Source organism: Streptopelia decaocto, assembly GCF_964273445.1.
Source record: "Streptopelia decaocto genome assembly, chromosome: Z".
Taxonomy (NCBI): Eukaryota; Metazoa; Chordata; class Aves; order Columbiformes; family Columbidae; genus Streptopelia; species Streptopelia decaocto.
In genome coordinates, this window is record NC_138657.1 from 25,528,762 (window position 1) to 25,546,050 (window position 17,289).

The following is a 17,289-nucleotide window of genomic DNA, read 5'->3' on the forward strand; positions in this document are numbered from 1 at the left end:
TGTTTCTCAGACAATGGCATAAAGAAAATCATTAGCGACAAGTGTTTCCTCTTCTTATGTCAGCAAACAGGAAAAAGCAGAAAAACATTAGACTCTGACTTCCTGCCCTAAACACCTGACAGTGACAACTACCACTAAGTGAACTCTTAGTAAAAGCAGTTTGATGCATTGCTATGTGTTTCTTGTTGTGTTTTCCTTTGCTTTTTTTTTTTCCTGTTTTGAGTGCTTAAAAATGTACCACAGGTATTTTAAAATGGTTTTCTATGGTTTTTTTGGGGGGCACAGTTCATTCAGACTTTATCAAACAATATTTGGCTTATAATTCTACTTTCTGAGAGTTTGATATTCAAAATTTGACATCAAAGCTGAACAATTCATTATTAAAGTCACCTAGCTGTATAGTTTCTATCCTCTGCATAAAAAAAAATCTATAAACTTTTTCTTCTACTAAAACAGATGACATAACTGTAGTTAAAGATTTGTGTAACATAAAGGTCAAAGAGTTTATTTGTATGACATAAAGGATAAAAGAATTTATCAGTAAGAATTTTATGAAAAGTTTCAAAACAAACAAATACAATAAAAGTAAAATTATTTTTGCAATACAGCAAAATACAAATTTCTCATTCTCTTTAACTTTCATCTGTTCAGAAATTTCAGACATACAGCAGTTAAATTCATCAAGAAAAGAGACTTTCATAGTTATCAGATGCCCTGCTATTAAAGACTCAAAAAGATTCAGAAGATGGTCATGTTAGAAAGTTGAACACATTAGCCATAAAATTGCAGACTTCATGTAATAAAAAACAGTGCCACAGAAAATTTAAATCTACAGAATGAAAGATTGCTGCTAAACAGCAGACATAAATACTGTTACTCCAGTATTGTAAGACGCAAGGGAAGGACTGCATGAAAACTGAGGTCAAATGGTTGAATGTCAATAATTATATTTGGACATTTTATTTGGAGACATTGCAATGCAAAAAAAAAGAGTTGTGTCTTTAAGAAGAATAGAAGGATTAAAGGAGTCTCATTCTGAGAGAACTTTAAATTCTTAGTTGTTACAAACAGGTGTTTTGCATTTTATAAAGCAGACAGCAATGTGCCGAATATTGAGGATATCCTTTGACAGAAGTTTACGGGGTTACGCAAAATTGAAATATGCATCCTTACAAGACTACAGCGAGAGCAGTGGGGAATATGATCAGTAGGTGCTAATGCAGTGAGCTCACTGAGGAAAGGAAGCTGAGAAGAACACAGATAATGTAGGGATACTATTGGATGTTGTGCCCATTGCCCACTACTGCTTTATTTGTCTTTACAAATACATCTCATCTTTCATTTTTCACCTTCCTCTGGAACTAGACAAATAATAAAAATTCCAGATTTCTAAGCATCTTTAAGAAATCTGTATTTTCAAGAGCGTTTACACTATGTAGTCAAACTTTATATAGCTACAGCAGATTTTCCTTCAGCTGGAGTGGTTGGACATTATGAGATTCAATCCAGGAAGTCAAAATTCTGTCTTATGCAACCAAAATTTTCAGCCTTTCATGAAAGGTTGTGATTCTTACAATTGAAGGCCAGAAGGATTCAGTGTGAGCTTCAGGCTAACACAGAACATAAAGCATTACTAAATAATTTCACTTTTACATAAGCTTTATACTCTTGAGTAATCCCATTCAAAATCATTTGATTTGCTCATACATAGACCTATACAGTGAAAACAGAAAATGCACAGGCTAGGCAGAATGTAAGACTGAGAATTTGTAGCTCAAGTGACTGCATACAGTTTCTATCTAAGTCAAATCAGTTGCAATCAGACAAGCCAGTAAAGAACAATCTAGGAATATCAGAGATCCTCACAGTAAGACTACAAGGAGCAATTTATCATTAATATTTTTGGGACAATGATTATGAACAGTGCAGAGCAGACTCTCCTCCCACAATCAGCCACATCGATCACCAATAGCATCAATAGCAGAAGATTCAAAATTCACCCAGAAATAACTCCTTTTCCCATGGAATTTCCCTGTGAAATTTGCTACCACAGATTAATAGATATAAAAATAATCAGTTTAAAGAAAGCAGAAGGATCAACATGAGCCCATCTAGGATTCCTTTATGTGCTTTATGTAAAATAATTAGGGCATAAAAAGGTCTTCCTGATTTAGATGAAAAGTAGGAAGAAAGAAGAAGGTAACAGCACCAGATTTGACTGACTCATACTGTGACCTAACCAAAAAGAGCAGTGTTTTTAGGGCAAGCACAATATTACCTTTCTGCAGAATAATATCACATTTAATTTTACTTTTATTTTTGTTTATGAGAGTTTTTTTTTTTTCTTTCTCAACTCCTTATTTTACTTTCATCATGCTTTTTCAGGCTAAAATATCTTTGCAATTTAAAAACTGCACCAACAAGATGCACTTTTAAACAGTACACAGCATTTGTTGTGGCAGGTCTTCATGTATTTGCTGGACAGGCTGCATTTCTATACTGTTACTTTTCTGTCCTGAACATTTGTAAATCCTTTATCTGAATCACAGCTGAACTAATCACCAGCTTATTTTCCTTTGTTCTTACCTGATTTTTGTTTATCTTTTAAAAATCTTTGAAACTATGCTTACATTTATTACTCTGCTACGATGTCTAGATTGTCCCCTAAAAATCTAAAAATATGATGCTCTTAGGTGTTTTCCACAGCATCCTCAGTTTTCCCTCAGATGTTGTGTTTACTACTGCAGGAACCAAGTCTGGATCCAGGTAGCCATTTCTAATTATTTAGTCCAAACATATGTATTTTACATTCAATTTTATATTTTCAATGGTCTTCCTTTGATTAACACTCAATAAATGTTTACAACAGAAGACAATAATGAGCAGAGGAACATGGATTGACACATTCAGGACTGTTGCTATGTCAGTAGAGGGCGTTGCACAGAGGGTTGTAATTTGCAATACAGTGAAGAGCCAGCACAAAGATTTTAGGCATTCTCGTAGGGAAGGCAAATGAAGTAGAAGTATATTGAAAGGGGATCATGAACAAATTAATACAACAACGTGTCTCACTGTATTTTTTTCTTTCCTTTGACTCTTGTAGTGCTCTCCAGTGATGCCTTTGGGAACACAAACAGCTGTAGCAAGTACTGGATGGGGGAAAAGGGATCCCTCTACCCCTCCATTGAGATAAGCATGCCTAGCTTCATATGCTCCATTATACACCATTCCCAGGGTTTGTTTCCTTTCAATAGCATGAGAAAGGACAGGGACAATGAAATGACAGGATGCCAGCAAAATCAAAAATAATTTTCAAAAGTGCTCTGTGTCAGTTGGGTCTTCCAAAGACTCCAGGTTGAATCAAATGCTTTGGAAAACTGAACAGTAATATTTCAGAGAGACTGAGTGGGAGAGAGGCTGGAAAACCCCATCTGAGTCTTTGCTTCTGGGTTCTTTAAATTTTGGCACTGATCTTTTATAAAAAGCTGTCTCAAACCTGGCTGGGAAACAAGAATTCATTCTTGCGAAGAGTGTCAAGACTTTGGTTCTGACTTTGGGTTTTTGGAGGATTATCAGCTTAGTATTTGGGGGATTTTAGTTTTGGGGAAAGAAAAAGCAGGAGAGATCTCACATGTTATCACCTCACTCTGTCATTTGCTCCCCTCCCCTGTTACTTTTACTCTTCCACTCCATCTCTCCAGAGAGTTGTTCTCTGTTATGGAGAATCATTTAGGATATTTAACTACAATTAGGGTGAGCCTGGCCTGAGTTCCTGTTCTATCTGACCAAATTGGTCCTAATCCTCAGAATATCAGCAGTCCCAGAAGGGCCTGGCTAATCATTTCTCAAGGTCCTACCGTGGACCTGTGGCAAACCCCTAAGTTCTTTACACTGAAGTAGATATGGCTTTGTGGAAAGTTTCCATTTCACTAAGCCAGCATTTTTACACTAAAGGAAAAAACAATCTATCGAGCCCTAATTGGGCTGTAATGAGTAAGGGAGTCATAATGGCCCTTAATATTTCAAAAATATAAATGAAAGCAAATTTTATGTAAGATGAACATTGCTTTATATTGAAAAAAAAAAAAATTACTGAATTACCCAGATCCTGATTTCTTTTTGTCTTTTTTCTTCTTGTTGGCCTTCTCTTTTTTTCCTTTCTTATCAGGCTTTTTGTCTTGTTTCTTCTCACCTTTGCCTTTCCCACTTTTACCTCCTTTTTCATCTTCTTCTTCTTCATCATCGTCCTTGGATTTCTGATTTGCTTGGTTCTTCCTGGCTTTTGCAGGGTCTATATCAGAATCACTGCCCTCATTTCCAGCTGCTCTTCCCCGTCCTCTACGGTTCCTGTGCCTGCGATACCCAGTTCTCCTTGTTCCATCTTCATCATCCTCATCCTCCTCATCACCATGCCTGGTTCTCCCTCTAGCATGTCCCCTTCTGGTTCTCGGTGTTGCTCTCTTCCCCACTTTATCTGTGATAGAGAAAAAACAAAAATAGAACACATTAGCGAAGGCAGTATGTTAAAGGAAGGACTTTCCTCCTCCTTCATTGACACAGATAATCAGAAAACATCTGAGTGTGGACCCAAAGTAATCCACACTACTGACCTGTACCTTTGACATTTTCTTCATTCTCAGCTGCACTGCCTTCTTCATTGTCAACATCACTGCCATCTGTGGAATGAAAATAAAGGCCAGTGCAAGTGAAGTGTGGATCAGTCATTTGGAACATCGGGTTTTAAGAAATTCTTGGCAATTACTGCATTGTGCTCCCTAACACCATTTCACAAACACAGCTTTTTGGAACGTGCCAAAAGTTTTTGAGAAATAAGATGAAGACAGAAAAAATAGTTACACATTCCTTCAGCACTCAAATAAGTAAGCCCTAAACTGATGCTGTGAAGAACTCCCTTTGATGGAAGAAATATGTAAAACAGGAGGACCCTCAAAAAACAAACATAATAGCAATATCCCACAATTTGGGGAAAATAACAAGAAAGATTAAAATGCTTCTCAGGCAAATTTCTTTTTAAACATATGAAAGATAGGCACTAGCTGAGATTAAAGAAGATTAAAAGAATCATTTTCTGATTTGAATGACTGGGGGGCATGAAGCTTCACAGCTGCAGCATGGCTGCAGAGAGCAGTCCCAGAAGAAAGAGGAGACTTACTTTACATTTCTGCAATCAAATCTCTAAGCAAAGTGACAAAAGTTGACCCAGCTTGCTTGTATGCTGTACCACAGTCCTCATCTACCAGTCAGAAGATGATAAAAACATTGGAGATTCTAAGAGAGAGAGCTTATTTACACAAGCAGGTAGTATTTCTGCTCAGAAACATCTTTGGTTTGAGGGAGATCTGTTGCTTAAGCTTTTCAGTCTCATTAAGTTCAACGGGAGATGCTGTCTCTGCTACCCATCAGTAACCAGGAAAGCATCCAATTTATTTGCCTGATACACTTTGAAACTGGCATCATGCATATAAAGAGAATAAATAAAATACCCCTCTCATGCACATTATATCCATCATAATACTTAATGAATATGCTCTCTGCAAATATTGGTACAAATATACTATTGAATGGGTTACTCCTGAAACTGCTAGTGGCATTCACTAGTAATGTTTTTGTCAGAAGCAACCCAACTAATACCTGAGAAGTCAGGAGCTATCAGGGTCTCTTAGGGTACCTCTGATCTTGTATATGTAGGACAGTACATAAGACACAGCAGTGAAATACATAGAAATACATAGTAGCAGGAGATTAATGAGAAGACTAAAAAATTCTACCATGAATAGAAATAGGCAGCTGTCATTCTGCTCCTACGTATCATGTAAGTTCCAGACGTATGTTGCCTAATTCCTCCTCCGTACAGACAGGACAGGTGACATCACGATCATGTCATAGTTGAATTTTTCAGGCAAGAAAAAACTACATTTTTCTTCCTTTTTCATTCATCTGTAATACTTTTGAATTTTTCTTTATATTGTTTTACTCTATCCATTCACTAGTACCCTAGTTCTTCATATCAATTTTAAAAAGCCATTAGTGATTCATCAAAAATTTATACACAAATTGATTTATCTAGAGACCACTGTAGCAACTATCAGACACAACGTCTTTGCTTTATCTAGTATCAAAGAAAAGTAGTAAAATATGTAATGCTGCAAACAAGAGGGAATCTGAGGTCATTTCACTTAGTGTAGTAACAGGCAGAGGGCTATAATCCAGAATTTGACAGGCATTTTAAAACAAAAATATATGTAGAGAGTCCCTCCATTTCATTGTAATTACTTTTTCTAGCATTTCCACAGCATCTGCACAATAATTTTTTAAGACTATGCAAAAATGTTATAATTCAATATCACCAGTGGAATGTGAAAATAAGCACTCCTTTGTTCTGTTTGGACATATGCCTTCTGCTGCTGACAGTAACAGGATCTGCATTTGAGAAAGATCATTATGTTGCTATTGAAATCTTGCAAAGATGAAGCCAGATGCTTCTAAAGAGATACTTTTCATGCAACAATAGGGCAGGGTCTTGCATTGCAACTAATGCTTTTGCTGATCTCCTCCAGCCAAGCAGAAATTCCCAGGGAAGTACTTTGATAGTACAAGATTGACCTCACTGCAAATTCTGATGAGTGCATACAAGCAAACATCTAGAGGTTTATCACATACACTGGAACATGCATTACAAATGAAAGTGTATCATGCTCGAGTTGACATCGGGTAGATACAGTAGTAGAAGTGACAGTGGACTAAGCAACACAAAAGCTTAGGCAGGGCAGGAGGTAGCTGTTGGTTTTAATTAATTCTGATAGTATAAATGTAACAAACATGTTAGTCAGAATCCAACATTTCAGGTAAAAGAGTGTTCAACTAATAAAGTTTTTAAATAAATTAAGCAAAACCATAAAATCAAACAAAAGCCTAGAAAAAAAATGACCAGTGATTACATGGAAGCATGTAGTTAGAAGATTAGTGGTTACTACACACATTCCCAACAAGCACAAGTGCAGCCTTAAAAGTTATTTCTGCAAAAATTTAAAATTATGGTTTCAAACTGAACTTCAGAACATTTCTGACTCCACAGCCCCATGGTCACAGAGAGATGAAACCTGTTGTTATGAAGAATGTTAGAGGTTTGTCCTTCTAATTCTGATGTATCCACAAAATAAAAGATCTCTCTGAGGTCTTGGGCTACTATGCAGAAAACATTGTATTAATATTTATTTTCAAGAGAAGCTGGAAACTAGGGACAACACTCTAACCCGCAGCTACCTCACACTTTATGTTATGAGCTGTGTCACTGGCATAAAAAAGGAAGCTCAGGGTAGAAGTAAAATTTATTCAGTTGTGTCAGCTGTGACAGCAGTTTGTAATGCCTATGAGGAAAAGAATCACTGAGGGGAGGGATGAAGGAGCTTTAGCACCCCGGAGGTCTGTCCTGAATAGTGCGTATGCATGTGTTCTTACAAGATACATAGCCACACCACACCACATCCACATTACAGCTAGCCCTGGAGACTTGTAATTCGGACAAGCTGTATTAATAATTGTCTTTTTGTATTTGGGGCTTCTGCATCTGTCATTAAAAGACCAATGTTGCTTGTTGATTTGGTATTTGAGTAATAAGAGTCATAAGTAATCATTTCTGTACTTAACATTATTATTATTATTATTAAAAAGCTATTTCAGGCCATTAATTCTGTAATACTTATCAAAGAGGAAAGCAAGAGGCTTGGCAGCTCATAACTCAGCACTTCAGCTGTTTGTGGCAAAGCCTGTCTTACTGAATTATGGGAGAAGCATTTCAATAATAAACAAATTACATTTCATAGTGACAGTAAATCTAAATGCAGTTTAGTACTAAATTTAAATGTTCTTCTATAAACCACAACATAGAGAAACAATAGAGTGCATTCTCCAGGCACTATGTTATCATCCTGTAGAAAAACTGAAGAGTATTTTTTATGCTCTGTTTTTTTAAAATAGAAATGTATGGTCTTTGATGCAGGAACAAAACCATCACTATATGGGGTACTTTTAGGTCTATATACTTGTCTTCTGCTTTTTAAAACAGATCATCTGATCCCACTTATCAAAAGTCCAATCAATCTTCCACCAAAGCCAACTAAGTTTCACTAAAGCACTGTCTATGATTACTCATTGTTCCAGAAAAGGGTTGATAGGACCTCATTACTTCACAGTATTAATATTCATAGGACTAATATCTGCTTATTAGGCTTTGAGTCAGCTAACTTGAATTTACGTAACCCAGAGCAAACCATTGTTAGCTGTTACATCTTCCAGGATGCATTATCCTGCCTTAATGACACATCCATTACTAGGTATATTTGGAGCTACAGTCCGTAATTCCTTATGCTGTAGGAAACCAAATCACTTTCTGATTTTTTTCTTTTTCCCCCCACAGTAGTTTAAGGGAAACTTTCTCATCTTTCTAAACTAAGGGCAGGGAAAGTGTAATATGAGTAAGCTATCATTTTACTTTAAGTCTTATTTATGCTTTAGACTATAGACACAAATAAGCAAAAAGATTAAAGGAGAAGGTCCTGAATATAGGCTCAGATTAACCTGCAAGTCAAAGACTGCAGCGAAGACAGAACATCAGACATCTCAGGAGAGAGCTCAAAATGTTGACATGTTGTCTGGCAAGGAAATTAAGGACAGAAAAATATGTATAAAACCATAGGACTCTGCTATATGACATGTCTGTTTAGTAGATTGTGGGAGCTGTTGTATCTTTACCTTATCTTCCAAAGTTATTTGTACACCACTTGCCAGATGGTACTGCCTAGATTTCATGTTTTGGGGATTTTTAAAAAATTGTTTTATACTGATAAGTTTCCTTGATTTTTCACTGTGAGTGGGATAATGACTCTTGGAATTACTCCGTAAAATATGTCCCACTTTTGTGATATCACTGCTCACATTATTGCTATGTAAAACTGACTACTTCTAAGCAGTTCTACATGCTGGTATCATTAAAAAGTTCTATGGTACACAAAGTAACCTGCAATTCAAAAAAATACTGTTACACTTTTGGTATATGTTATAAAACAAATTTCTACTCTATTTATTAATTACCGAGCCACTGTAATGGATCATATGCAGGTAGAGCCTCGCAAGCAACTATTATATCTCCCTCCAGCCTGAACTATGCTGGATTTTTTTCAGTGTCAGGAAGACATCAGCTGAGAAAGCTAATAAACTGGGTTCCCAGCATGTAGAAATGTCAGCAATGTGAGATCATATTAGACAAGAAATGCATGTGAAATATTAGTCATAAAGAATAGGAAGAGCTGTACAATGTTCAGTTCCATATGTTTTTACATATATTTCTGTACTGTTCTTTCTGATCATGTAAATATGAGAATGTCTCACAACACTTCCGTGAGGATAAATATCACTAGAAGTAACAGCTGATCTCTGTGGAACACACCAGAAAATATATACCAAGATCTCACAGAAACTCTATGGTGAGAGTGAACTTGTGGAGACTTCAACATCCCAGCTTTGAGACCCTAACACTGTAGACCTTATCCTCTTAGAGTGCTTCCAATCATTGGGAAAAACAGCTTGGCCTACCTTGGGCACAGAAGGGGACTTGAAACACAGAAATTACAACTAAAAATTGAATTTATAGAAGAAATTGCACACTTTGTATTGGAGACAAGGCTTGACTGTTCTATATTTTTCCCAGTTAGTGTTGCAATCTTTTCTTCCAATGGCCTAAAATAAAAATCACAATCCAAAAAAACTCCTGTCCAGCAATAGCTATAAATTTATGAAGTAAAACAATAACTGCTGTTCAGTTATGCTACCATGAGTATACTGCTTATTTTTCTTCACCTGAATTGGCCAGGTAGTAGATGCTAAAGTAAGCAGAATATTTACACTATGATTTATAAAGCCACTAGTGTCTCAGGAGACTTATTAGTCTTAATGTCTTTGCTGTGGCCTGCAGACTTCTACACATAATGAGTTTACAAGTTGCCTGAGGGGCAATAAGCTTTCCCTCTCTTCAGATTGCCACTAAGAAGAATTTGGTCAACTAATGGTATCTCAGTGAACATTTAAAAATTACATATGATGATCACAGGGAACAAATGGAATTCATTCAATTCACATCCATAAATTGCTCATTTGTTTTCTACTGGTAAGGAAAAATTACAAATGTTTTACCAAAATGACAAGACTAAGCCTGTATAGATCAAGTTGGCACTGTGGTTGTCATCAGGCACATAATTTGATTGTGTTCTCCTCTTTCCAGTTTTCTTCAGATCTGTATTTACACACCACAAGGTTTTAGCATTGTCACTCAGTTTCTGAGTCAGGATGTCTCTTACGCAAAGTTCCCTTTCAGGGATAAATAGGTTTATTGCACAATTTCAGTGCAAAAAAAATTTAGGTCAAATCTAATTTTACTATTATAAAACCTACAAAAGGCAGAGGAGGAAGATAATTCAGTGAGAAACCCCTCAGTATTTCACTCTTTTCAGGAAAGCATGGATATATGTTCGCAGGCCACTGTGTCATACATTATCTCTGTGGATACACCTGCATTACCCTACCTACACCAGACAAAGACCTAACCATGTAACTCTTTGTCTTACCCAAGACTAGAGATCTGACAAGCTTGCAGGACACACTGATTACTGCAATAAAACAAGGAGAATACATATTTGTATTGCTTCTTCATCACATGGTTGGGTTGATGGCAGACAATTTTCCATTTACATTGAAGTCTTTAGTGCAAGAATTAGGATCAGAATATTAGGTGTCCAATAGTATTATGGAAGTGTGAGACTGCAGTAAATCATAGCAATCTGACCTTTCCAGGTTCTGAAATGTTATTTACTTAGCTTACTATAATTCATTCATAGTACTGTTAACACAGGAAGAACATGTTAACATGGAAAAAATGGTTTATATTCAAGTTACAAATTTAGCAGTCCTAGTGGCTCTGAAGTCAATTTTATTTTTCACTATCTCATAAGAAGACAACTCTTTTAAGATTGATACCTGAGGCTGACCAGCTCACCACAGATTCCCTTTGCTATTTTTAGAGAACAGGTACTTCCCATCTGATCCTTTTTAAATACCCACTCTGAAGATTTGTTCCCTAAGTCTTCTTTTCCTGTATGAGAAGCACAGAACAATGAATTCACATTCATGAACATAGGGTAATGAACCATACACCTCCTACTATCATAGATATTGCAGAAGACTTATTACAAAACAAGAAAAATGGCCAAATCAGGGCTTCACTAGAGCTAAAGGTATCAGAAGGTAAAAATGTATGGCCCTAGACCTCATTTTTGCCATTGCTGGTGTGGTCCATTCTTTGCAAGAATACTTGTCAAGACAGTCAGCAATGATGAAGAAAAATGTCCTGTAAAGAAATTGCAACTAGATTAATGCCTGAGCTGTGCTGACTAGCTCCAGCTCTCAGCACATTTTAAGTCAAATGTGGACTCAGAACCACATTCTGAAAGTAGCTCATGTTACTTATAGTGGAACTCCAGCTTTTTAAGTCTTCTTAAATCAAGACTGAGTCTTGAATTTACTCACACGATCTCATCTCCAAATATATTAATAACTGTCATTAAGATAATTAAATTTTATTATAAATTATGTAAAGGACAAAGAGTGATCATGATTCTACAACCTAAAGATCTCAACCTTCTCCAATTAACAGATGTGTGGGTTTTGTTCACTGTGGGAATGCAAACCTCCGTACTTTGAATGAATAATAAGTTACTGAATCGAAAGGTAAGTCAATTCAGCCAGATATCTGCAAGTAGAAGGCAGATATTTAAGGTAAACTTAAATCATTGATATTAAAAGACTTTGTTAATTATAAATAATTTTTAAAATGTGTATATTCTATGGACAGGCTCATTTTATTTTTTGTTCAGATAAAAAGTCTGCTGAAACTAGTATTTTTCCTATGCTACATTAAAATCTATTCTTCGCTCATGTTACAATGAGCTCCATTACCATGTACTGCTTGAAAATTAAATTGGTCAGTAATGGGGCTTGTAGAAAAAAATGGAGGAAAAAGCAATGAAGGTGCTCAGACAACAAAAGGAAACAAAATAGGATGAACTCTTAAAATCAGCTATATGTTCTAGCCTGCTGAAATGTTATGTAGTCCCTTCTGATGTTTTCTACGGAAGCAGATCCCATTTTATTACTACTGCACATTATAAACGTGGATTAAAAATATGGAAAACACTGTTTAGTAGTACCAGCCCTGCTACTCAGTGAGACCTAATGAATTCATTCAGAAGCTGGTCTAAAATAAGGTTCCTGGTAGTTCTCTTCCACGCTGAAGATCAGAAATGTCATGCCTGTTCCATAGAAAGGGATACATATTTTGGAAAGATAAGCCCATGAGAACTGAAAGTACTTCCCATATCAATAAGCTGTTAGGCATTATTATCCTACAAAAACATTTCTTACATCAAGAAGAGTGCATTATGAGCATACAAGTATTGTTAAACTTACTATGGAAAACGTTTGATATTTCATATCAAATACTGAAAGTAATAAGAAAAGAAGGCATTGCTTTTCTTCAGTTTACAGAAGCCACACAATATCCTTGTTTTATTAATCTTTCCTATAAACTGTATATAAATAGACAAGTAACAGGGCTGTGGTTGCACTCTTGATTTATGAACCAATGGAAAGCCACACTGCCATGCTGCAACTAACCAACTGACAGAGCAAAGCTGCTTTCAAAAGCCAAGTACAATACATTTCCAATCAAAAGACAATGAATTGTGACAAAGGACAGTTTGTATTAGAAAGAACAAGAAGAAAACAAAACTTGCACACTGTTGAGCTACACGCAGAAAACTGATACGTGCTTAAGATGCATAATTCCAGTTACAATTACCATTTCCTTCAACGGTAGTTGGCTTTTCATGTTGAGGCATCGTGGCTGTATTTCACAGGGCTTCTCCACCTGCTTCCTATATTAGAGATAGTCTGAAGGCTGAGTTCAAGAAGTGCACATCAGCATCGTCCTGTCTGCTGTCTGTCACTGAACGGATGGTGCTGGTGAAGTTTCACAGCCTGAAATATAAGAAGATACTAATTTCCTAAGTAATTAATCTTTTATGAATGTTTAGTTTACTACTTAGGTTTGGCATGCTAGGGTCAAAAGAATAGAAGAAGTTGTTAACCTTCTTTATTATCATTACTGAAAAAAAAAAAATAAACACACTCCTGCACTATACTGACTTACGACTAACACTAACATCTAAAGGATTAAGCGCCTTATTGAGCGAGGATGTTGCACATTGTCCACACAGTCACACTTTGATGCTGCATGCAAGTCTACGCTTCAGCATGCAGAGGACATTACATGGATTTCTTTTTTCTCACAAAAGACACCTTTATTTTAGACATATTTAAATTGTGTAGCTTTAACAGACTGACACAGATTTAAAACCTCTGAAGGCAAAAAGAGACAGATGCTGATGTACCTGCTGGTTTATATTTTCATGACCTTGGAGTTCTGTTAAGACTCCTTGCTTCTGTCTTTATGCTGATATTACATCTTAAGTTTACCAGTTTTACCCTGATTCACCTTGTATCTACAACACAAGACAAGCTTAATGGTACAACAAGGCAAAAATTTAATTAACAAGACAGGTCAGGCTGTCACATAAAAGATTTGAAACAGCTTGTTATAAATAAAATGACAAGTTACAAATAAAACAATACAAGATACAATTATCGATCTGTATTTAACTAGGTGATTTCTTCAGAGCTTCCCCAGTATTCCTCCTCTGGAGTTCTTTCAATGTGACACAGCTCAAAAAAAAAAAAACAGTAAGCATCTGCAAAACACCCCACATTCTCAGATCCTCTTGAGTGGTTTCTGGATCCTCCTACCACATCACAGTGAAAGCCATTTGTTTTTCTTTGGAGCTGTTGTTCAGATGCCTGAAGGAAGTTCATCTGGAAGTTTATCCAGTGATGTTGCCTAGCTTACCTATTCAATTTCAAATTTTAGCACTGAAGTTTTTTGGAAATTGTGAAAATATTTGTGGCTGTTGTTTGTCCTTGAAATTCAGTTTACAGACAAAATGCATCCAGGTATTTAGTCCTATTTTCTATGTTTTAAATATTCCCAGAGAGATTAAGTCTACACATACAATTATAAGAGGACCTACACCTTTGTCTAAAAATGTGTTTCTGAACAATTATTGTTTCTTTCACTGCATTCTCTTATTAGTCGTCATATTACATCCTGACTCCTGTGTTTTTATGTCCTTGGGAAAGACTTCTGATGCAAAAACAAAATGCAAGAAAACATTCAAATAATCTCTGAAAATCCATAGTTACACCATGTGTAATAAGTCGTGGTTTTAAGAAATCTGGGGAAAAAAAAAAAAAAAAAAAAAAAGAATAATCATGTTCTAAAGATTCAGTTAGTAGACTTCTATAATAACATGCCAGAAGGCTGTGCTGCCATCCAGTGAGACCTGGACAGGCTGGAGAGTTGGGCAGGATAAATTTAATTAAATATAACAAGGACAATTGTGGAGTCTTGCATCTGGGCAGGAACAAACCCAGGTTCCAGTCTAAGTTGGGGAATGACCTGTTGGAGAGCAGTGTAGGGGAAAGGGACCTGGGGATCCTGGTGGACAGCAGGATGACCACGAGCCAGCACTGTGCCCTTGTGGCCAGGAAGGCCAATGGCACTCTGGGGTGTATTAGAAGCGGGGTGATTAGTAGGACAAGAGAGGTTCTACTTGCCCTCTACTCTGCCCTGGTGAGACCACATCTGGAATATTGTGTCCAGTTCTGGGCCCCCCAGTTCAAGTAGGACAGGGAACTGCTTGAGAGAGTCCAGCGCAGAGCAACAAAGATGATTAAGGGAGTGGAGCATCTGCCTTGTGAGGAAAGGCTGAGGGAGCTGGGATCTTTAGCTTGGAGAAAAGGAGACTGAGGGGTGACCTCATCAATGTTTATAAATATGTAAAGGGTGAGTGTCAGGAGGATGGAGCCAGGCTCTTCTCAGTGACAACCAATGATAGGACAAGGAGCAATGGGTACAAACTGGAACACAAGAGGTTCCACTTAAATATGAGAAGAAACTTCTTCACAGTGAGGGTGACAGAACACCAGAACAGGCTGCCCAGGGAGGTTGTGGAGTCTCCTACTCAGAAGACATTCAAAACCCACCTGGATGCCTTCCTGTGAAACCTCATCTGGGTGTTCCTGCTCTGGCAGGGGGATTGGACTAGATGATATTTTGAGGTCCCATCCAATCCCTAACATTCTGTGATTCTGTGATTCTGTGTGTGGATCATGAGCATGGCATTCAAGTTAATGATTCTACAAGTACTTGTGAAAAGAAGCAGTGAAAGAATTGTATGTTTCACAGTTGCAGTCAAATCAGGACCTTAGTCTTGATGGAACTGTTAAGTCTTCATCAAAAATTTAAGTTAATAATTCCTCACTTTCTTTTATTAGCCACATTGGAAAATATTTGAATACAAGAATATCAAAAGCAGAAAGACAGATAAATAAAAGAAGGTCATACATGCAGTCTGAATGTAGTCACTGGGTGAACATTTGCTGTGATATCAGTGAAATGTACACTCCATTTTATTTTTTTCTCAAGGGCTCCTGACTCAGACAGTGATCACATTTAGTCAAATGCTTTTACCAAAGTGCAACTGCTTAGCTTAGACAAGCCAGATCCAGTCTGGTTTGTGGTTTATTTTTGTGGCGGCAGAAGTTAACTGTTTCATTGAGTTCCACCACTTGCTGCCCTCACCGGTTTACCTCTACCAGTGTCCATGGGGCTGCCCTGTAAGTTGGGTCACTAATCAAAGCAAATAATCGCTTTCTTATGTTAGCTTAGTGCAGTGATCCCTTCCACATCATGGTGCAACAAACAATTGTATTAGCACAGACGGGGGAGTCAAATTGTGGCATGATGTGGGAAAGGGTAGCCAGGGTCAGGAAGCAGAAAGTGTGCTCAAACCTTTGAAGACAGAATTGCCACTGGAGATAATACAGCATGGAGCTACATCCTATGTTTCTATTTACCACTGGTACCAAATATTATGCAGAGATTGCAGACAAAATGTACCAGTTTCACTTAATAGCACCCTAGTGCACAAATAGCACCCTAGCACAAATATAAATGATTGCATAGAGAGCATGGACAGTTTACATCTACAGAAGGTTCACCTTACAGCAACCAGTCTGAAAAAGAAAATAAATAAATAAATAAATAAAATAAAATAAGGGGTTTTAATGTGATTTAACTCTATTTAATACCAATCAAATCAGAACACAGTTCGGTTTAAAGATATAATTAATGACTAAAATGGCCCCAGTGCAGACAGGTTCAGAGAACTGGGCTCAGTCCTAAACGAATTTGTGGAATACTGCAAAAATTTCTATTGTTGGAAAGCATGACACATTTTTGCTGGTTTATTCAAATCTGTATCTCATTGTCAGACAATATATATACAAAGTGCTGAAGCATGTGTGGTACACAAAAGATAAGGAAGGAAGTGCACAATTATCCCTTTATCACAGCTGAAACTCATAGAAAAACCTGTAATAAAGGAGAAGAGGGAAGTATTGGTACACATACCTGTTACCTGTTACCACTAAACTGATAAGCCCTTTGACAGCCATCTGACAACTGGATAAATCCAAGGGGAACAAAAACAACACCAAAGAATTATGATATAACTATGTTTGATACAAACATTAGTACCTCAGTAAACCCACAACCATCAATTTTGCTTGTAATCAACGTGTAAGTTACTGTGCCACAACCTATTCACAAAGAAATAGCCACTGTAATTTCTTTCCTGACGCTTCTACACATCAGCTGTGAACACTGTTTCTGGATGTATTTTCCATCAGTTTCTAGACGTACTGCAAAACTTAGGGCAATAAATAATTTTCTGTCAGGGTGGGATTTTAAAATGACATTTTGCTTTCAAGCACGCAAAATGTGTATTCTGCCCTACTGAAGCACATGGTAAAATCAGGCAGGTTTAGAAGCAGAAAACAAGCTGAACCCTTGGCAATGTAGCTATGCCAGTTAAAACATCATTTTCTATGTAATATAATACTCAAGTTGATCTTTCCCTGACCTGCTTCATCCAGATGAGTCAGATGAGCCTGAACAGCATTAACCAGCCTACGGTCCCCATTATCCCACATTTTTTCACAGCTGAGTAGATGATTATGCTGCTCATGTCTGGGAGCAGTGGG

The 17,289-nt window shown here is 37.0% G+C and overlaps 1 protein-coding gene across 1 annotated transcript in view; it reads right to left on the reverse strand.

Annotated features, from left to right (window-relative positions):
• Positions 1-12,968, reverse strand: part of TMC1 (transmembrane channel like 1) — a gene marked incomplete at both ends in the record, with an annotated part of 59,547 nt that extends 46,579 nt beyond the window's left edge. Inside the window, 3 exons of the mRNA XM_082075019.1 lie at positions 4,102-4,474; positions 4,611-4,676; positions 12,929-12,968. Of these exons, the coding sequence (XP_081931145.1) occupies positions 4,102-4,474; positions 4,611-4,676; positions 12,929-12,968 (479 nt within the window). The remainder of the gene's footprint in view (positions 1-4,101; positions 4,475-4,610; positions 4,677-12,928) is intronic.
• Positions 12,969-17,289: the final 4,321 nt, after the last annotated feature.